This window comes from Dendronephthya gigantea, unplaced genomic scaffold (genome assembly GCF_004324835.1).
Source record: "Dendronephthya gigantea isolate DGI-Jeju-01 unplaced genomic scaffold, DenGig_1.0 000028F, whole genome shotgun sequence".
NCBI lineage: Eukaryota > Metazoa > Cnidaria > Anthozoa > Malacalcyonacea > Nephtheidae > Dendronephthya > Dendronephthya gigantea.
Window position 1 is genome coordinate 1,236,991 of NW_021163038.1, and position 20,859 is coordinate 1,257,849.

At 37.3% G+C, this 20,859-nt stretch overlaps 3 protein-coding genes across 3 annotated transcripts; all 3 read right to left on the bottom strand.

Annotated features, from left to right (window-relative positions):
* LOC114523748 lies at positions 1-4,149 on the bottom strand. The gene is made up of 6 exons (XM_028544779.1): positions 3,791-4,149; positions 2,874-2,906; positions 1,820-1,927; positions 1,596-1,688; positions 774-899; positions 1-577 (listed from the first exon to the last, which is right to left on the bottom strand). Exons 1-6 carry the CDS (start codon positions 3,855-3,857, stop codon positions 423-425), a joined length of 582 nt encoding a protein of 193 aa, XP_028400580.1. The 5' UTR covers positions 3,858-4,149; the 3' UTR covers positions 1-422.
* A 373-nt stretch (positions 4,150-4,522) lies between these two features.
* LOC114523749 (TRAF-type zinc finger domain-containing protein 1-like) lies at positions 4,523-9,934 on the bottom strand. The gene is made up of 8 exons (XM_028544780.1): positions 9,658-9,934; positions 8,691-8,826; positions 8,555-8,611; positions 7,769-8,420; positions 7,455-7,549; positions 7,218-7,383; positions 6,810-6,883; positions 4,523-6,502 (listed from the first exon to the last, which is right to left on the bottom strand). The coding sequence occupies exons 1-8, from the start codon at positions 9,702-9,704 to the stop codon at positions 5,516-5,518; spliced, it is 2,214 nt and encodes a 737-aa protein (XP_028400581.1). The 5' UTR covers positions 9,705-9,934; the 3' UTR covers positions 4,523-5,515.
* A 157-nt stretch (positions 9,935-10,091) lies between these two features.
* On the bottom strand, positions 10,092-19,037 carry LOC114523756 (trafficking protein particle complex subunit 11-like). Its single transcript, XM_028544786.1, has 35 exons — positions 18,836-19,037; positions 18,444-18,613; positions 18,227-18,297; positions 18,009-18,132; positions 17,797-17,869; positions 17,676-17,702; positions 17,459-17,532; positions 17,233-17,329; positions 16,978-17,111; positions 16,794-16,854; positions 16,635-16,721; positions 16,446-16,533; positions 16,289-16,368; positions 15,940-16,018; positions 15,811-15,865; positions 15,604-15,684; positions 15,370-15,434; positions 15,168-15,229; positions 14,919-15,048; positions 14,601-14,673; positions 14,221-14,428; positions 13,833-14,020; positions 13,526-13,651; positions 13,387-13,436; positions 13,114-13,196; positions 12,981-13,040; positions 12,747-12,812; positions 12,599-12,661; positions 12,350-12,460; positions 11,929-11,980; positions 11,560-11,671; positions 11,337-11,428; positions 11,108-11,241; positions 10,789-10,956; positions 10,092-10,462 (listed from the first exon to the last, which is right to left on the bottom strand). The coding sequence occupies exons 1-35, from the start codon at positions 19,034-19,036 to the stop codon at positions 10,427-10,429; spliced, it is 3,381 nt and encodes a 1,126-aa protein (XP_028400587.1). The 5' UTR covers position 19,037; the 3' UTR covers positions 10,092-10,426.
* Positions 19,038-20,859: the final 1,822 nt, after the last annotated feature.

The window sequence follows — 20,859 nt, forward strand, 5'->3', positions numbered from 1 at the left end:
GTTTATTCAGTAGGGGCTGTTGGCTTGAGTTCGGTTCATGTTACCTTAGTTTCAACGAAACACGAGATGATTTTGAGGCAATGAAGTACGTCTTTATGGAAGCAAACAAGCACATGGTATTGTTGGGATGACAGCATCACTTCCATAATCATGTTATTCGCTCATTTCAATACCCCAAAGTCAGTTCACGCTTTGTTGAATTATACAGTAGAGCTCATTGCATGCATGATAAAGAGACTTTTAGTTTTATAATTCAATATAGGTATAAACATGAATATATTTACATTTCAAGATATATTATAGTTAGCTCCTGACAGTTCGTCACAGAGAGGAAACTCAAAATTGGTTTCAGCAATCTTCAGCGGGCGCTGACGCAATCCTTTTTGATGATATTCAAAAGTGATCTCTCACTTATCTCAGGACTAATAAAAACTTTGACAAATTCCGCATGTTTTTTGGCAGAGATCTTGAAGGATTTCGTTGTCTTTGCAACATGAAGTATCCTTCATTTTGTAACACCGCTCGTCTTTGTCCTCACACGTTCTGTAACGAGCTGGATGGGGAGCTCTAGCATTGCCTAAAAAGAACCAATGATTATATTTTTTCTTGCTTTGGAGACAAACGCACCACACGCACACTAACAAATCACAAATCACTCAAGCAACCCCCCACCCGCAACACAAATATCAAAGATTCCGACTCAAGTGAAGTAACTCTTCTATTTCTCACCCTCCCCCACAATTCTTTGGTTTATAAGGTTGTAATTCACTCACCGAAGTCTCCACAGGCCCCACACTTCACCGGGCAGAGCAGCCGCGTCTTGCGGGTGTTGCGGGCGAAGTTACAATCTCGTAAAACATGGGTTCGATTACAAATGTTTTCGTTCACATCAAAACAAGCTGAAAGTGTGAATGGAAAATATCAATAAATATAGTAGTAATATCAAATAAATATACAATTCGTCTGGTTTAACAAACACAATTAATGCAACTGCTTTAAGATATTTGAAAATTGAAACGGCTCCATCAGTTCTAAACTGTTCTTCCTAGAGGTCCAGCAAGGATCATCTCTTATTGATCCAGTGTTACTACAGGAGGAAACCTAAACTAAACTAACTTTATTTATACTGGATAGCTCTATCAGTTCTAAACTGTTCTTCCTAGAGGTCCAGTAAGGATCATCTCTTATTGATCCAGTGTTACTACAGGAGGAAACCTAGACTAAACTAACTTTATTTATACTGGATAGTTCTATCAGTTCTAAACTGTTTTCCTAGAGGTCCAGCAAGGATCATCTCTTATTGATACAAGTGTTACTACAGGAGGAAACCTAAACTAAACTAACTTTATTTATACTGGATAGCTCTATCAGTTCTAAACTGTTCTTCCTAGAGGTCCAGTAAGGATCATCTCTTATTGATCCAGTGTTACTACAGGAGGAAACCTAAACTAAACTAACTTTATTTATACTGGATAGTTCTATCAGTTCTAAACTGTTTTCCTAGAGGTCCAGCAAGGATCATCTCTTATTGATTTAGAGGAAACTCATAAGGCTAAACTTCTGCCGACGAATTCAATTTTGTGAAAATTTATTACCTGGACAGTTACTTTTCTTGAAGTCAGTTGCCGGTCTTCCATCCCAACAACAACCATAGACGTGCTCTTTAGGACACTGTGGTTCATACGGGGCTACAGAGGATGAAAGCAGGTACATATATCGTGTTTTAATCCGACTTGTCGCACGGTAGCAAAAGCTGGTCCGTTTGGCAAATATTAAGATCGCGAGAAACTGATTCATCAGACCTAAAAGATTTACCTACCACACACGCCACATTTTCTTGGGCACTGGTAACGAAAATTCTTGCTGAATCGACAGAAACGCTTGGGTCGTTTGTCACAAATACTGTCCTCAGGTTTACAGCCGACGTCTATAGTGAAAAACAAAATAAAAATCAAACAAAACTTCGCAAGCCTTCAGGCTATAGTCATTGTCAACGATGAGAAATAGTGCGGATGTATAGATTTGTCTTTATTTTTGTATGCAAATCGGTTATTGTTGATAGTATTAGAAATATTCAATCACATCAGCCACCTTGACATGTTCACGAAATTTACAAATCCAGACAATTCCTAAACAATTTTCTTCTTCGAAGTTTTGAAAATGAAAGTCGGTGTAAACATGACACAAGCGTGGCTACTTCACTCAGCAAGGCGACTTATAAGATATTAGCTGTAAGTGTTTGTTCAAAAGAAAAAAAGAAGATTGTCTCCAATTGCTTGGCAAGGATGTCGCAAAGGAAATATGTCAAGGAAAAACGCAAACGAAAGGATGTCTTTATCTTTGGAAGATGTCGAAAATCATGTGCCGAGTGACTTGGCGAAATCGAGTACACAAATAGCAATTTTGCCGCGACGTAAATTGTTGCGGTTTTGTAGACATAATAGCATTTCTAATATGACGTTCATTGACTTAAATATAGCTCATGACCTTGCCAACAATAAACCACTTGAATATTTAATCACTATGATTTTACACACGCGAATTTAGCGTGTTTCAATGGGCTTGTTTATATGATGATGTCTTTGTTTTCTCAAAATATTCGATACAAAAATCATTAACCCGCTACGCACACTTGACTTATGCTCAATTTACAATCTATACCTGGCACTTATACAGTGCTTACAGAGAGCTACACCACACCCATATAAAAAACTATACTTTGTATCATGTTCATTTTGACAGTACTTTGAAGTTCACAAGACCTCAGAGATCTTCCTGTTATGAACGGCATTATATACAAACGTAGACAAACAAGATATAATTACAGATGTAAAAGACAGTTCAAGAAGTTTCTCTAAATCATAAGAACTTACATTTCAAAGCATTCTTCACCTTTTTGTACTTCCCTGGGGGTAAAAAGAAAACACTGGTCAGTTCATAATGAGACTGCTTTTTATTGAAATGTATTTTCGAATGTATGAATGTATTTTCCATGCATGCATATGATTTGTGATAGAAATGAATTCATTCGGTAGACACGTGAAAAAATTTGCGCTATGTGAAATATTTGTGCTATCAGAGTGATTTCTTTCATACGGATATCCGTAAGGGAATAAAGATTGACGTTATGAGGAAACAAAGTCAAACTTAAAGGGATGAAAAAGTTCTCGGATTCAAAACTTTAGACTGAAGCACTAACTTGAAATTCGTGCCAAAATCACTCCTATCGCTTTCAAAACTTTATAGACTTCTTGTGAAAACAACACACAACTTCCTAATTTCCTAAAACCCTATGCTGGTTAATTCGTTTATTCCATAAAACCGGTTCTATTACCGGTTTGATAGCGGTGATCATATATATACGTACATGAACGGGGTTGAATATATCTGACTGATTAAACCAACATGCATCACAATCTTGGGCCACGAAAAAATCGTGTCTTGTTTGTAAACGAAAGAGTAGTTCAAAATATGATTGATGATGGGACTCGCCCGACCCGACAAGTGCAGGACATCCAAACGGAACTCAAATGAAGTGGCGAAGACTTCCTATCACATGGGTTGGACTAGGGTGTTAAAAAAATACGACACAGCTTTTTCATATTCGTTGTGTCAAAAGAAACCTTCGAGTACCTTCGGATCGTTTATTTTGAACACTATGCAAATATAGTATATAAAATCTCAGCAAAACGATATTAAGATAGACGTTTTTAAAATCTGTTTGTGAATGCCTTTTGTAGCAAAGAATGTTGTTGTTAAAGAATGTGACAAAAATAAGGTAAAAACTCACGTTTTCTTCTGGGAACGACGGATGAAACAGCGATTAGGATAAACAGCAGTAAAATGGTCCACTTCATAGCACAACGTCTAATCCTGTTTGCTTTCAAAAGATTCAACTTTAGACTTAGTTTTTCTCTTCAGCCAACTCAAGTTTTGATTGCACTTTTCTGTTGTCGAGTTCTTTAAAACGTAAAAATGAAACAGTACTTTATAACTGTTATTCCTCAGTAGAAACAGATCAATTCTTGCTTGGATTATATCGGAATAACAAACTCTTGGCAAAGCTTTTCTTTACTCGACACCAACGAGCGATGAGCATTCAAATGGTAGCTTGCAGTAAGTAGCTCTGGCTATCACACAACTGTCGTGCGTGATGAGGAAAACTCGTTTATCATACCTACATCTGTCACTTCTACTTCCTCAAACTCGTGAAGATAATGATATGCATGCAGTCATATGACGTTTGAGACAACGTCTAACGTAAACTTAAAGCGATCGCTGATATTTGCAGAATGTTATCAGCGCCATTAGTTCACAAAGGATCCTTTGCACTGAGACGCATTTTGACGAACGCTGAACGTGATCGCGTGCAGAATCGACACGTTTGACTAACTCTACGCTGGGGTCTTAAAACTCTAAACTCCTAGCTTTGATTTCGTTTATCTAACAAAACAAATTAATTGAAGACATTTACGTTCATTTGTAATCTAAAATGAAGTTAATTTAAACAACGATTGTCTGTAAATTGGCAATATGCCTAAGTGCACACACTTAGTTTTTTTCACCACTTAAGTTTTTCACAATTAATAAGCATATTTTTCATAAGATTTTCATGTCTGATGGAACAGATACAATATAATATGTATACCAACATTATATTTTAGACATTTAGTAAATTAAATGTCAATTATATTCTAACATTACGAGTCAATGAAATATAATTCAACTTTAATCTATACTATTGGTAATTATATGTAGCTACTAGTTTAAAATTCATTTATATTTGAATAGTTTTGTAAAGAGAACCGTTGTAAGAGAGATTCGCTTCAATGCCGTCTCAGTTAACCTCAGTTAATCGTCTCACAAATCAACCTTCAATGTTTAATGTTTATCGTGAAGCGAATTACCGGTTGAAATAAAACCTCGCTTTTGGTATTCAGACTTCAGAAAAGTTGAAAACCCCATTCGTTTTAAAACAGATTGAAACAGGTGCATTCTGAATCTCTGACGAATTTCAAAAGAAATGTATCATATTTTTGTCGCAAAGAACTGCAATCCATAGCCATAGGCATGAATCTTTTCACTGTTTCAAGACACCGGAAATGACGTTTTTCCATATATTTTTGAAACAAGGCACAAAAAGTATTTGAAATTCACCTAAATGACTATATGTCACGTCTTTCATATTTTTGAGTCAAAAAATGAAGTTTTCTACAATAAAGATATATACTGTACACCTTTATCGAAGGAAATGAATCGAAGATTCCGAAAATAAATTATTATGATTTGGTTAGTACAACTCACACCGAAAATGGCCGAGTTAGTTCTTACCTAAGCCTAGGGTTTAAAAATGTAGCTAAGAATTTATCAGTATAGATTTAAACAGTATGATACCGACATTAATGACTTATTGACGAAGTCTCTTTTCTAGACTACGTTCAATATATATTCACTATTGTTAACATACTGGTATAAATCCGTCAAAAATTTCTTAATGAAAACTTTGACCTAAGATTCATTTCCAGTTATTATCTTTAGGAGGGCAGAGCCGACTTCGACCGATGCCTTGCCGAGAGTCTCCCGAACCTAACCGCTGCCCAGAACCTCGCTGTCGCTCAATGCTTGAAGGTCGACCTTGTACGGCGAGATCTGCTGGCTCGTCCTCAGTGCTGATACCGCTGACCTGCCGAGAATTGTTGCTTCGAGTTTGTCTCGCCGGTATGGTGATTGTATTTGAACCATAGGGTCGTCCACGTGTGCGATTATACCCTCCCTTTGGAGTATGTCCCCGCGAGAAGTTTTGACCACGCGTGGAACTCTGTCCACGCTTAGAATTCTGTCCACGCTTAGGATCATATCCACGCGGGTTTCGATTCTTTCCTCCTTGGTTTACGCCCGCAGTTTGAGTGGTTCGCGGATTGTCGGAATGGGACAGATACTTCATATCAGCAGCATGTTCATCGTTTATCCCTGGGCCTGAAAATGGACTGCTATTTAACAATGGACCACGAATGGAACCATTAAAAGTTTCCCGATTGGGTGGTAAAGATCCAATAGGCCTCCCTCGACCCTGGGCCTCACCACCTAAAACATTCACCTCGCGAAAATTTGTTGTAGCTGGAGTTTTTTTAGATATAGGCTTGCTTTTTCGTCTATTTTGGCGAGGCTTCCTCTCTGGTGTCACACAGGGATTGCCAGGATCATTAAGGGTGGGTTGTTGATCTGGCGGGATCGTTTTTTTTGCAACCAACGAATGTGTGCTCGCCGCGTTGCCCAAAAAGGTTGGTGCCAGTGTGCGTTTTGATCGCGCTTCGATATTGGGACTCGGTCTGATCGCCGCTTTGGAAACTGCACTAGAATTCGTCTGTTTGAGAGGCGAGAGGTAAGGTTTTGGCAGATCAGGTGATGGCAACACATCTGGGTCTTGTCGTTTTCGTTCTGGAGGTGGTGAAATAGTTGGCTTCTCAACAATTTGCAGGTTTGGATTAAGAGGACATTGTACCTAGAATGGTGTGATAACACTGATATAGACTTAAGGTGGCTTCCAGAGCTGGGAGGAGCTTGCAACTTTTTGGAACCTTTCAGTCCACTCTATGCCATGACAGTATTATTAAACACTTTGTAACACCATTGTTACATTGTTATTTAACACTCTTATAACATGCATGTTTGAGACTCAATAACCCCCTTTTGAATAATAATCTCCTAATATAATTTAGCTCTCCTAACATATGAGACACGATACTTTTTTGCTGATTAAAAAAACTTTTTCAATAAAAATAACACAGTACAAAGATCTGATCACCCACCTGGTGCAAGGCAAGATCAACGAAGGGGTAAGATTTTAAACAAAATTCACAAGGACCTGATCCCGCGCCGATGTCTGAGAAAGAAAAAATATATCATTCCTGGACACATCACATCATCATGCAGAGGGTTAAATGTACTAGAGGCGGGTTGTATGGTCTATAACCGATACGATCAAAACCTTCATCGCTGTTTTGAAGACAGGACTCAAGCAACGAAACGCTACCCAAAAGCTCTCCTATGGTGTATTTTGAAAAACGGCAAATGTCATCGAAAATCTAAAGATTAGTGGAAAAGTGACTTCTAAAAAAGGCCATTTCTTCTGTCACTGTGGATTTTGGGGGTTAAGTGTCCCCACCATAAAGCACTACCCATTTCCTACTGGATAAAAACTAGTAGTCAGACCAAACCTGGAATATTTCTTCGAAATGGATACCCCTTCGAGATGGATGATGCTTCGCCAAGGTAAGGTTCAAAAGACGACGCCCGACTTGGAAAAGGGCGGCCCAAGGACAGCCGTTGAAACTTTGGAGAAGATGGTGAGCGAGGGGTTGGTGGAACTTGGTCACAGTTTGCCTGAAGTGAGAAAACATTGCCTTATCAACATGGCACGTCACAGAAATGACAAGTCAAATCAACAACTTCACCTGATGGAAGTTCAACGAATCGGCGGGAAGCATTTCGCTGCAAAATTCACAAGGAAGAAACGTTTCGTCTGTCAAGTCAGGAGACGGTTTTGGTGCTAAAACAACAGACATTGAAGATTTTCACTACAAATATAGTAGTTTTAATTTTCAGTACGAATATTTGAGGCACTAAAATATATGTCAAAAAACGAGGTTTAAAATCAGCTCATGTACGAACACTGGCTTTGTGTTCTGTTACACAAATGTAATGCGTTTTAGAATACGTGCATGAACACACAACTTATTCCCACAAATATGTTGCCATTGCATTCTACCTGAAGTATCCTTCATTTCATCATCATCAAAAGTAGCTCCTATTTCATCGCTATCAGAACTAGAATTGTAGGTTCCACGAGATGATCGCTTAAAAACCTCAGTTCTCTCCTCTTCACTTGTGTCCATTTCGTTGGACACTTTTGCTTTTGCATAAACAGGCCCACGGGATTTCCTATTGAAGGGGATTTGTCTAGAGTTCAAGTCTTGGGGTGTGGGAAACTGTCTTTCGGTAGGAGGGAGTCTTCTTGGCATGGCTGTTGGAACAGGCCTTGTGAATCTGGAAGGACCATTATTCAGAAGATCAGAGGTTTTTGTTGTTTCTTCATTTGTATAAAAGTTCGGTTGGAACTGTGGGTGGAAGGGGAATCCGTATCCACCAGTAGCAGACCAACGCTCATTTCCACCACCTATAAGTCTCTCTGGCTTGCCGATTCCACCTGGATCTTGCGTGCTTTTGTCATTTTCTTTATGTGGTGTTTCACAGCCAGAGGCAATATGGTCTTCCAGGTCTTTAAGCAGGATCCTTCTCTTGCAGTTTTCACATTCATCTGTACGACTGCCACAAGCCTCCTCATGTTCACCCATCTCACAGGCAAGCATTGCTATCTCACAATATTTACAGTTCACACTTCTTTTTGGACAAGTTGATGTCTAAGAGGTTTAGAGAAGATCCAAATATCTTATTTTGGGCATGCATTCTAATGTTTTATAAAACCAGACATATCCACTTGGCATTGAATAATATCACCAGTTAATAGGTTAACTTAATTAGCCAAAATGCTTACCTTATGACTTTCCAAGTCCATTTTCTCTAATCTTTCTCCACATACATCACATTTCACCTGTATATAAGCAGGTTGTTACACAAAGTATATCTAAAGAACACAATATTTTGAGTTGCAAGAAAGCAACAAGACTTACTTCAACATGATTCTCATCAATGTGTTCTTGAAGACTGTTTTTGTTCACAGATTCTCCACATTGTGGACAGGTTGTCAGAAATCTCTTACAATGTATGGCATGCATATCATAGTTAGCACTTGGGATATCTTGTTTGCTTGAAAATTGAAGGAAAATAATGTTCTTGTATACACTTTATGTGATTTGGTAAACCTTAATTTAATTTTACTTAAATTCTATTTCAATTCAATTTTTCTCATATTATAGCATGGTAACACTAGGGGAATGAAGGGTTTCCATATTATATCATGAGTTTACCAATACCAAACTTAGAAAATAAACTTTAAAAGGGGCAAGCCTGCCTGGAAAAAAGGAATGTCTCCCAATAAGCAGGGCAGGTGAAGCTTTTTTTTTGCTCTGTGTCCATATTTCTTTAGGTATACCAACACTCACAAATATATTTGGCAGGGGAAATATTAAATAGTGTGGACAAACTATGATGATTTCAGATGTCATTAAGTTAAACAGTACGTAATATCGTAGATAAATTAAGAAGATTTGAATCGCAAGGATTTATTTACAGATCAACTGAACAGTGTTGGCAACCAAAGTTTTTCTTGTCAACACCTCATGAATAATCTGACACTGAGAAACCTTTATTCTACAGCTAGAGCTGTTGAAAATACTGACGTATATCTACCCAGGCTATTGAAAATGAAATATCCTAATAAAAAAAATGAAAGGTGATCTATAAACCTATCAATGACAAGGCAGTAGTAATTTTAACAGGTAATCAAGCCAAAAAATTCATGATCTTTGACGCAATATTTAGATGAAAATTTACTAAATATTTAAATCTATTAAATACAAAAGGCATAACGAATGTGGCGTTGACAACAGGAATAGATCAACTTTCAGACGAAGTATATAATATAAAGATAAAGACCGGTTGAAATTTATTGTGCTTTGATTGTATCTTAACACTTACCAGGTCGGGCAAAGCCTTTTGGCGATTTCTGCTTGGTCATCATCCATTTTGCTGGCCGAGTATATTTCAGATTTTCTCCAATCTGTCGTCTAAAAAAGCCTTAAAACCACGATCTATGTCTGTCCCATAAAAATACACCGTTTATAAATCGACTCTACACGTCTCCAGGACACGGAAACTGAAGAAGGAACTTTTGAACTTGATGAACCTCTTAAACTCGATGAATTTTTAAAATATAAACATAATAAATTGAAACTTCTATCGCTGATACCGAGGATTTTCCTTCTTTCCAAGAATTTGTGTTTGTTTTTAAGGTTTGTATATTTTCACTTTCATTTTTGTTTACGTTTCGAGCAGAACGTCATGTTGTTCAAATATAAGTGATCATAGTATGAAGCGTCCTCGATACTAGATATTTATTAAATTTATTTTTAAATAAAAATATATTTGAAATTAAATATATTTTTATATTTAAACATATTTCTATATTACCGTGGTACCTAAGTAGCAATAGGTGGCATTCATGTGCCACTATACCAATGGGCCACCATAATGATGGGTTATATTTAAATGTACATAATTTTCTCCAGGATAGCTAAATGTTTAGAAATTCGATACCAATGTTTGTTGACAAAACCTAGTTAATCGTTCGAATCAGGTATCGTTGTAATCTGCCGTTATTGACCTATTCATATTTTCAGGTAACTCACGCATTTCGATGAGAAATTAGGGCACGTTTTGAATGATTCGTTGAGACCTGTCACTCACGTCACCAGTTCTTTTCCTGGAAAAGTTTTCCAGGGGGCTATAAAAATGGTTTAGAAGTAAATGGCCGTTTATAGAATGTTAACTTTATTTATACTGGATAGCCCTACCAGTTCTAAACTATTCTTCCTAGAGGTCCAGTAAGGATCATCTCTTATTGATCCAGTGTTACTACAGGAAGAAACCTAAACTAAACTAACTTTATTTATACTGGATAGCTCTATCAGTTCCAAACTGTTTTTCCCAGAGGTCCAGTAAGGATCATCTCTTATTGATCCAGTTTTCTACTTTTCTAAACTGTTCTCCCTGGAGTCCCATGCTTGAAAGATTCATACATTGAAATAACAAGTCTAATCCCGCACACACCTTGATAAACACATGGGAAGGAATCATGTTTCTGACTGCCATGTCAATGTCACCTTGGTAACGGGCCAGACTTAAGCGTAACCTTGGCAACGTAACGTAGCCAGGTGCTAGCGGAAACAGCTTGTAGTCTAATGTATGGCTAGCTGACGGAAGGATACTAAAATGAATCTGAAGAGAAATCATGGTGAAGTGACTGTTCTATTGGAATAAACAGTGATTCCATTTCATGGACACATCAATTCTCTGCACCCAGAGTCCTCCTCCACCGCGCGTAAGAAGCCGGGCTCTAGATACGAGAATGCACATCACAGTAACTGACCTCTTTACTTCCAGTAAACATGAAGTGTTCGCTTTGCTCAACCTTTGCCTCAATTTCTTGCACCGTAGCTGTCTTGTTAAACAAAGTATAGGACAAGGGTAACGCGGTACGGACCGTGCCATAAGGAGGTACATCTAGGAATAGAAAGGGTCGTGTAATGGATGGCTCTTACCTATCCCTGTTAACCCTACAAAACACTACGAAAAAACGATAAAGGAAGACTTAATACCTGTGTGGATAGACAGGGGCACTTTCTCGATGCTTGTTGAAGGTAAATCAATGTCAGTTACAACTGATGGTAGTTCAGATCTTTGTTCGACTCTAAGTAGATGTTCAAGTTGTTATGAATATCGGCCATATTTCTTTCCGTGCAGCTAGTCGATGGAAACTTAGTAAAAACCTTTTAGTAAAAAACCTCTTAGTAAAAACCTTAGTAAAAACGATTTTTTTACCTTTTCCATTCAATTTGAAGCTGGCCGAGGTGAATTGATCGTGAAACGCTATTGGATACTTTACTAATCAGACAAAAACAATCCGATGCAGATTCATCATTTTCCAAAGAAACTAAATGTAAAAAACACAACAAAATAAGATGGTATAAATTGATGTTGTTCAAGACGATGTTTCATGCGATGTACAACATAATGATTAACAGAAATGAACAATCTAGATCAAATTATGATGCCTTAAGAAATGAAATCCTCTCAAGTAGTTTTAATCTATTTAAGTATTATAGTTTTAATTTATAATATAAACCTTTCGTACTTTGTAATTGAGAATAAGTATTAAAAATTATTGTTATTAAATACAAAGTATTGCACCTCCGGATAATTGGGATTCGCTATCATCATCTTCAAGCTGAATTTCATTTGACTAAATGGGATGAAAAGACGTTTTCTATAAACGAAAATGTCTGCTTTGTTATAGAGTTTGTAGCTACATCGAAGAAGATTGATTTAAGAACTTTTCAAGCACTTTGAATGCCTCATTTGGCAACTCAATGACAACAAATCGAGAGTAGTTAATAAAAATCCCATAAATTGAGAAAGCAACGCCGTGATCACCAAATTTCGAGTGTAACGAAAAGAATACAAGAATTTTGACTTGAAATAATACAAGAATTTTACACAAGACTTGAAAGAATATAAGAATTAAAATCCATTGCCAAAGCCCTTGAAAGGTTTTATGGGAATCCTGTTGTACGTAACGGCAGAAAAACAATTCATTACTAAACATACATACCAATTGCAGTTTACAAGAAATCACGGTCAGAGGCCATGGCGAGGAACATTTTATATTCACAAGCAACATGAACAACTCCCCCTCGTGAATTTTGTCCAAACTGAAAAATTCCTAGTCGAGAAATATCTGAGTCAATGCAAAGTGGGCCAAGGGCTGTTTATTTGTCAAGTTGTAGTGAGTTTAAAAACAAATTTTATTTCGGTATATTTGTTTGTATTTGAACACTCAAAACCTTGGTCAGTATCTTACCTTAGTTACGAGAGAACACGTTGTTCTGAACGGATGAACACTTTCCAGTGTCGTTGCCACAGTCTTAAAACAAAACAGAGAGAATAGAAATGCAGCAGTGACTTCAAATGCTCAAGATCAATGTTGACTTGAAGTCGAAACACAATACCTTGGAACATAAACACTTCACAACATGACCCATAGTTCCCACAGTTACTTCAACTTCGTAAACAACCTGATAAAAAGGTAATTTATTTATGTTCAAAGGTAAGATGCAATACGTTAACTCTTAATTTCAATCAATTTCGATCGAATACGTCAGCGACAAAGTTTTCAACATTAAAGCGAAAAATTTCACTTGAAGATATGTGTAAAACCTGTCACGGACTGTCTTCAAGCTAACCTTTGCCAAAAGTTCCGTTTTACCAGCTTGAGAGGTCTTTGCAAACAGTTCTCGTTCAATCTAAAATATCAGAATTTGTAAGCCCAATTCCTTGACGTCAACGAAAGCAATGCAACGTTAGAAAAACACCAACCTTGTCAGAAATCTCCGAAATTTCAAACGTTTGCGAGTGTTTTTCTTCGTTTTCAAAATCCGGCTTGTCCAGACACATCCAGACTACAGGAAAGAAAGAAAAATATTCGTTAAAGTTTTCTCGCTGTACGAAACAGGTTTCCACAAGCGATATTTTTGGCGGGAAGCAACTTCTTGCTTCTCAAAAACAAAGGAATAAACTTTTGCTTCGCGCGAAGAAAATCGCTAATGGAAAACTGAATCTTTTGAACACAAACTCTGCGTTGTAAAATACCCAGTTCAGATCTTGTAGTGCTTTTTTCCGCATCCATTTGAATTTCTACCCTGAAAATCATAGAAAATAATAAGCAAAGGATTGACATAAGTACAGTACAAGACACTCAGCTGGATTTGCCCACAGGCATAATACTTACTTCACATTTGAGATTGTCGTTTTTTCCTTGTTACTTATCCGAAGCTGAAGCGGGTAGATTTCATCGATCAACGAAGGCTGCTGATGTTCAAAGGCGATGTCCACGCACGGTTCACGTGGAGTTACACTGGAATAAATTGTATACATGAAGTATCTCATTACCAACAGACTATTTAATGCAATATAAAATACCAAATCTTATCACAGTACTTGAGTGAACACACAGGACACAAAATGTCTGGAAGACCTCGTTGCAAGACCGTCAAATGTCTTACTGAATCATAAACTTTCACAATGCAATTTCCTACCTTAATTTCGATAAAATACGTAGTCGGTTCCATTCCCCCGTACCAACGCTCGCTATCTCATCGTTCTGGTTACCGAGGTTGACGAGAGTCGAGTCAGAATTATTTGCAATGTTACCACCCCCGCCGTTCCAGATCAGGATACCACAACACACCTGCCTCGAGCCGAGCTCAAGAACCACAGACGTAACCTAAAGCAATTGAGCAGTTACCTGAGTGCTATTTCAGAGAATCACATTCATACAACTTGATACAAGTTGTTATTCCATACTGATATAGCTCTATCAGTTTTAAACTGTTATTCCTAGAGGTCCAGTAAGGATCATCTCTTATTGATCCAGTGTTACTACAGGAGGAAACCTAAACTAAACTAGCTTGATTCAAACCTGACCTCTATAACTTTTTCAACATCTTCGGGCAGGGGGGTGAAGGAAAAACTTATTTTCTTAATCTTTCTTGGCTCCAGATACAGATCACCCTCTTCAGAAACTTCAGAAGTGCTTGAACCAGGGGCGTTCACGACACATAACGAGTTGTAATTCTGATTATTGAAGAGAACCGAAAGACTGTTGAAGCGAATCGGAAATGGACTGGTCGTTCTGTCATGTCAAAGAATAAATTCATGGTTATCACGAGGTACAAACACACAATCTGGTGTATGTTGAGGTCAGAAGCTCGACAGCAATGGCGGCCAAGTCCATAAATCACATACACCAAAAGTTGAATCGGAATTGAGGGCTTAAATTCGGTGCTCCCTGATAGGTTCCTCACCTAAGGTAAATGTCCAGGGCAACATAGCAATCCGCAGAAACGGACTGGGAATTAAATATGGCTTTGCATTCCACTAAAAATATGGAAATTTGATGAGTTATTGAAAGTTAAGAAACATAGGCTATTTATCTTTCGACCGTTATTGAAAACGATGAAGACATGGAATTAACAATTGAAAAAGAGAATCTTTATTGAAAAAGAGAATCTTTACTTTAGTTAAAGTAAGGTTTAAACTGAACTATACCAAACTAGGGCGTTTTGAAAGCGCCCAAGATGTTTGGTTGGAAAGAACATCACACAAAAATATATTTCGCTCACCAAAGGAGGCAATGTTAGACATTTGGATATTAATGAGATGGGGTCCCTGTTTCATCAAGGCTTTCCAATGTTCCTTCGCTTCTTCGATTGCTTCGACATCACAGCCTGGTTCGTGGTCTGGTGAGTCACCCTATTGTTGAATGAAAGAGTTTAAACTAGCGGAGGAATGTATTCATTTCTAGCGGGTTTCTTTGAAAACTTGATTGTACGTTGGATGTTCACGAACGTGGTACACGTGCTTCCACTTACCGATATCACTCGGATCAAATTCATTTGAATCCTGGTTCTTTCATCGGAGTAATGAAGAGCATCTTAGGACGAGTAAAGGAGCATAAAACAACTGTTCATCCAGTTAGGTCAAATAGATCTCCGTTATGAAGACATATATAGATCGTCCGTTTTACAATGTTCATTTATAGTTATATAAGCTTTCAAACTTTCAAAAGGATACATTGACCCATTAGTTCAATACAAATGGTTAAATATTCTTGTATGTTCGCCAAAAGATAGGCACATCTACAGAAAAAAATACTTTTAAATTAGACACGTAGAACCGACTTTTAAACTAGGCACGTAAATACACACTTTTCGCGATGACTGAAGAAGCGATATGTAGCTTTGAGGAGCGAATAATGAGAGAAATCTTGTCAATAACATTTCATCCAAGATATTCACATTACATTACCTTAAAGAAGTGCTTAGAACAGCTGTCAACAAAGACCACCATTTTTCCTTGCGATAATCACTGGTCACAAGACCAAGAAGACTAAAAGTTTATACAAATGATACTGGTTGTCAATTTCCAGACGTTTAAAGACAAAATAAACTCCAAAAAGTGAACACAATGTGAATGTTTCGCTGGCAATATTGACCAAACTACCAGTTTACTTACGCTAAAGCCTTCGTATAGTCTCTTGCATGGTAGTACTCTTCACCCATTTGCACCACTGAAGTAAAAATAGACTTCGTTACAATTCGGTTTAGTTTGAATGCTGTTATAAGTTGAGAAACTCTTACTCACTTAGGAAACGCTTCATTCTTGGAGATTTGTATTTCTTGAACTGTGAAACGGCATTACTCAGCAACGGAATTATTATCCACTGAAAACCAAAAAATACGCCGCTTTTTAACTGCACAAAAAGCATTCTCAACAGATAATTAGCAGCAAAAAACAAGGTAAAACAAGGTAAAACATACTCCGAGGCGAAGAAAGTAATCTTTAAAAACCATTTGTTTTAAAGCACAATTCTTAGGTTTACAAGACGTTGTTTATTGGAGTATGTTTTATCTTGTACCTAACTGTACATTACTCCACTTTTTAACACTAATGAAGGCTAAAATCTGATTGAATTTCTTAGCGTACTGCTTACACAGTGATCGACCATAGTTTCTTGTGCTTGTAGAGCCAAGATGCCGGCATTTTCTTTCGTCTGGTCGGGAGGCTTATCGCCTGAAGGAAAGGACAAGAACAGTCAGACGATTCACACATGCATGAGCCGGGCAAAATCTCGTTGGGAAAGAGCATACCCTGGTGGAGTTGCCTCCACGGTCGCTGGCCAAAATATTCCAAATTTCCGGTTTTCTCCAGAGGATCGAAGGACACCGTGTCTGGGGGCTGAAAAAGAAATAGTTTTTACAAAAAAATCCCAATGAAAAACTATTTAATGTCATATCTTGCGTTATTTTCAAGGTCAACATCCACAACAGTAAACTTACAATGTGATGGCAAAGACCCTCTGAGAGCTGACGTCTTATAACGGAGTGATTTGCAGCTTGTTGATAATAGAACCCAGGATGTTGTGTCTAAATATTGCAGAAAAAATTGCCGTCAGTCAACGAAATTGGGCAGGCGATAGATGGATCAATGATTCAAACCTGGATTGCCGTCAATCCATTCTTTATAGCCTCATCGAATAAGTCACCGAAAACGCTGAATCTAAGTAAAAAAATCACATTCGTTCAAAAGGTTTGGTAGTTTATGGTTACTACAAAACTATCATATCAATGATCTTGTCTTTTCATCAAAATAAGAAATGGTTACACTCCAAAAGCAACTCACTGTTTCGACAGCCAGGCTAAATGCTCAAAAGCCAGTTCAGGATTTCCTGCCTTCTCTTTGAAAAAGTCGACATGTCTTCGAAACTGTGAAATGGCATCCAGCGGAGCACTGAGACGAAAGCTTAAATGGCAGATCTAAATGATTTAATTCAGAGCATGGATATAAAAATCATCTTTCTGCTATTTCATTCATTCTTGTTTATTCATTTTTTTCTCCATTTTAATTTATCTTGAATATACTGAAATGCTTTCATACTTTATAGTTGATAAATCCAGCGACAATTTTAATTTCCAAAATATTCATTTCATTTTGTTTGATCTCAGTGAGCAACGAGTAGGCTTGCTTGTAATGTCTACACGTGAAAATACACAACCCTTAAATCAAATGCTTTATATGAACAGAGTTTTCATTAGTGACAGGTATACATGGGGATTTATCAAGCAGGCAATATTCATTTCAGTTTGATCTTATATATTCTTACTTCAAAGCTGAGTGTGAATCCTGCCGTATCTCTGAGAAGAAGGCAATCTTGAATTGATGTCGGACAAAGAATTGCTGAAATAAGGTTATCCAACCATTCGTAATTACAAAACAAGTTTGAAATAAAGAGAGCATTTTATTACAAACATAACAAGTAAACCTTTCTTATATAGACAGTTTTAGATTTGATACCCAAACTATGACTATGCTTTTATTACCTGATGCAAAGACTTGTTTAGGAATTCCTATAGAATAATATTCATGAAATAATGTTAATAATAAAACCTGAATTTTACATTAGTATATTAAAATATTAGATGAAAATTGCATAGTATATACCTTATGTGATTTGACCTTTTTGGCCTCTCCTTGGTAATAATTCTGAGCCAATTCATGAAATGCGCTTTCCAATCTAATTAAGACACAAGACACATTGAAGAACATTGTAACCCCATGTTACCTTGCCTCTGTTCTGTCATACACCAGACAATTATACTACTCAATAGAAGAGCACTTGCATAATGTATACACATTAGATTAAATGAAATTACCTGGTTGTATAGCCATTCAAATTCACCATATGATCAGTGAACGGCAAGACGAAGAGAGATTTTGCCGACAAATCACAGGCACTGCAGAGCGCTGCAACCCTTTCAGACACTTGCGTATCTTCACCTTAAAATGATACAAATTACAAGATTGTAAAACTAGAAAGTTGAAAAACAATCCTTTATCTCTGCATGCAAGCTTAGGACATCCAAAGCAATACCTGGGGGGATTGGAGCATTCTTTTGAATGAGAACTACTGCAACTCGAGTGTTCCGGCCTTGCAAATTGTTCCTAAAGTTGAATGCACAATCAATCAACTTATTAAAACGCAAATTGCTTCATCACAATCATACAGAATTAACTGCACTACAATTACCCACATTGGCAGACTCGGCAATACAAAGAAAACTAAATGGCAGAAAACAGCATCATCAAACCTTATCTGTGTAACTTTTGCTGAACATTCTGCTTGTTTTTCTTTCCATTTTAAGTTATCCCACTCGAGATCAAAGAAGAAAATGACAGCGGCAGGAATGACATTTAAATGTTTATGCATCCATTTAGCTTTTAAGATGCCTTTTGGCAAATACCAGTCGTAATTCGTCCTCTAAAAGATAATAATCATAATATTTATAATAATCAGATAATAATATTGCAAATGCAAGTCTCCATGCAGCAGAGCTGACAGAAATGTTGAATAGCGATCAAGGGAGCGATCAAGCTGGTATGTCACGATACGTGCATATCAGGGAGGATTTTCCTCCAGGAAACAATCTTCAGGAAGGCCAGATATTAATAGTATTCTTTAATTATGAAAAGTAGTACCCACCTTGGCTTTGCACTTCGGAAATTGGTGGTCATATGGAACGAGTGTGAATGCAAGCGAGATCCGATCGGGCTGTCTGTTTAACGTGAATGACTCCCAGATTTTCTTGTGAGCTGTGTTAGCCGCGATGTCCAAACCGCTCAGAGCTACAAGACTTAAAGGTCGAGTAACCAACTCTGTAGGAAGGTCACTCGCGACCGCCATCTTGGAATGTAATCGATCATCCAGTTTCATTTTGCAATTTGCAGATCAGTGTCTGACTGAACTGTTAATAACCTGGATGGTGGCTGTGCAAAACTTCATATTGTATAAATGAAGTGTCTCATTTCCAAATAGAATGAACAAGAATGTTTTTAAAAAAAGCGTAAAAAAGTAGTTCACATTTTCTAATAAAACCCCTTAATTTTTAGCTATGAGCGACAGCGACGAGACGGTTTGTGGCAATGAAAGTGGAGGAGAAAACACGCAAAATTCTCCATCGATATTGAGCAACTGGGATCCAGGAAAAGCAAGCATTCGTTTATCCGAAAAAGGCAAAAATAGTCCGAAAAATATCTTGGTACAAAGGGATGAAGAAACTAGGTAAAAAACATTAAACATTAAAAATATCGTGAATCATTTTAGTAAATAATCATTTCGATTGCTTTGAGGAAGAATTTTACGAGTTTTACGAATTCAATGTTTCAGTTTTGAAAGGAAAACTAGCTTTTATATAAAACTTTCAAATCTGTTTGGAAAATAACATTCAAGATTTGATAATGAATTGGTTTCGATTCAGTAGGGAAACTTCGAGTCCAGAACAAGATGTCTCACCGGAATTCCCACTCTATGCCCGGGGATTCAAGCGTAAAGGTACGTCGCCTTGTTGTTTAGTTTCTGATAATTAAAATTTCTGATAAATAAAGTTTGAAATACAACATATTTAGCCTTTTTTTTTAACCGAGTATCTATAGATTAATCGATATTGACGATAAGCTCAAATTGGGATTTCAGAAGGTTTCGATGAAAAAGATGACGCAGGTCGCGACGGGAATGGCAAAACTAGCAACGCTAAGAGTATCGTAGAATTACCAACATCAAACGATAATGACAGATTAGAAAATTTATTGAAAACTTTGGAACAGCTTGTGAAAGATTTGGAAACAAGATCAGGTATTAAACAGCGCGCATCAATCCCATGTTTTATACATTCTCGCAACAGCAGTTATTGAACATTTCTCCTCGCAATTTATAGGTGTTTACAATCTAGAAATCTCATTTCAACATGCAAAATCCCAGTTAGCCGATGTTCAGAAGATATTGGTAGAATCCAATCGTAAGAATCAAGTTGAAAGAAAACTGGTTCTTTCAAGTGGCGATGCTGAAAATACTCAACAGCTTCCTGAAGAAAAGAAGTTATTGATTTTGAATTTGGCGGAAAGGCAGAGAAATCTTCTTGGCGCTTTTAAAAGATACAGAAGCCTGGTTCAAAAATTTAAAACAGTTAAAGAGAAAAGGTGAATTTGTTCTTCAATAACAATTCAAATTCACTGTTTACCAGAAAGTTATTTATCAATTTGTTTTGCCAAAATGTGCATGTATATATTATATCTTTTTGAAATTTGTTTTCGAGTTTTGCATTTATACATTGTGTTAATGTTTTCCAGGGCAAGGAACACAGAACAATCATTAGTTTCAACATCAAATCCAACAGCGTCAACAAATAGTAGCGTGTCCGCTCCAGCTCATGCCGGGCAAACGGCCGTGAACAGTCGTTCTGAAATGTTGACGAAAACATCTGAAAATGCTTCAAAAGGTGTACCGAGGATCGTAGGTTTAACAACAGACGCATCAAATCCTTGCTTTACAAAAGCTGTCAAAGACGGTGCCGTGAAATTCATTGTACTCCAAAATCAACCGAACGACTTACGTTTAAGGGAACAAATTTGTAGTTCGGGAAATCATTCGAAGCAAGATGCTCATTTGAATCGCTCCGTTGTAAAATCGTCTGTAAAATCAATGGCAACAAAGCAAACAGCTCAACAGGT

Excerpts from the sequence above, each read along its gene's own strand:
- LOC114523749 (XM_028544780.1), bottom strand. The coding sequence starts at position 9,704 with ATGGATGATGACCAAGCAGAAATCGCCAAAAGGCTTTGCCCGACCTG. Across the intron at positions 7,384-7,454 it reads ATTCGTTGAACTTCCATCAG|GCAAACTGTGACCAAGTTCC; the intron begins GTGAAGTTGTTG and ends TTCTCACTTCAG. Across the intron at positions 6,884-7,217 it reads ATTTCGAAGAAATATTCCAG|ACATCGGCGCGGGATCAGGT; the intron begins GTTTGGTCTGAC and ends TTTCTTTCTCAG.
- LOC114523756 (XM_028544786.1), bottom strand. The coding sequence starts at position 19,036 with ATGGCGGTCGCGAGTGACCTTCCTACAGAGTTGGTTACTCGACCTTTA. Across the intron at positions 17,533-17,675 it reads TAAACAAGTCTTTGCATCAG|CAATTCTTTGTCCGACATCA; the intron begins GTAATAAAAGCA and ends ACCTTATTTCAG. Across the intron at positions 14,429-14,600 it reads GCCCTGGACATTTACCTTAG|AACGACCAGTCCATTTCCGA; the intron begins GTGAGGAACCTA and ends TTGACATGACAG.
- LOC114523748 (XM_028544779.1), bottom strand. The coding sequence starts at position 3,857 with ATGAAGTGGACCATTTTACTGCTGTTTATCCTAATCGCTGTTTCATCC. Across the intron at positions 1,928-2,873 it reads GGTGAAGAATGCTTTGAAAT|ACGTCGGCTGTAAACCTGAG; the intron begins GTAAGTTCTTAT and ends TTTTCACTATAG. Across the intron at positions 900-1,595 it reads CAAGAAAAGTAACTGTCCAG|CTTGTTTTGATGTGAACGAA; the intron begins GTAATAAATTTT and ends TCACACTTTCAG.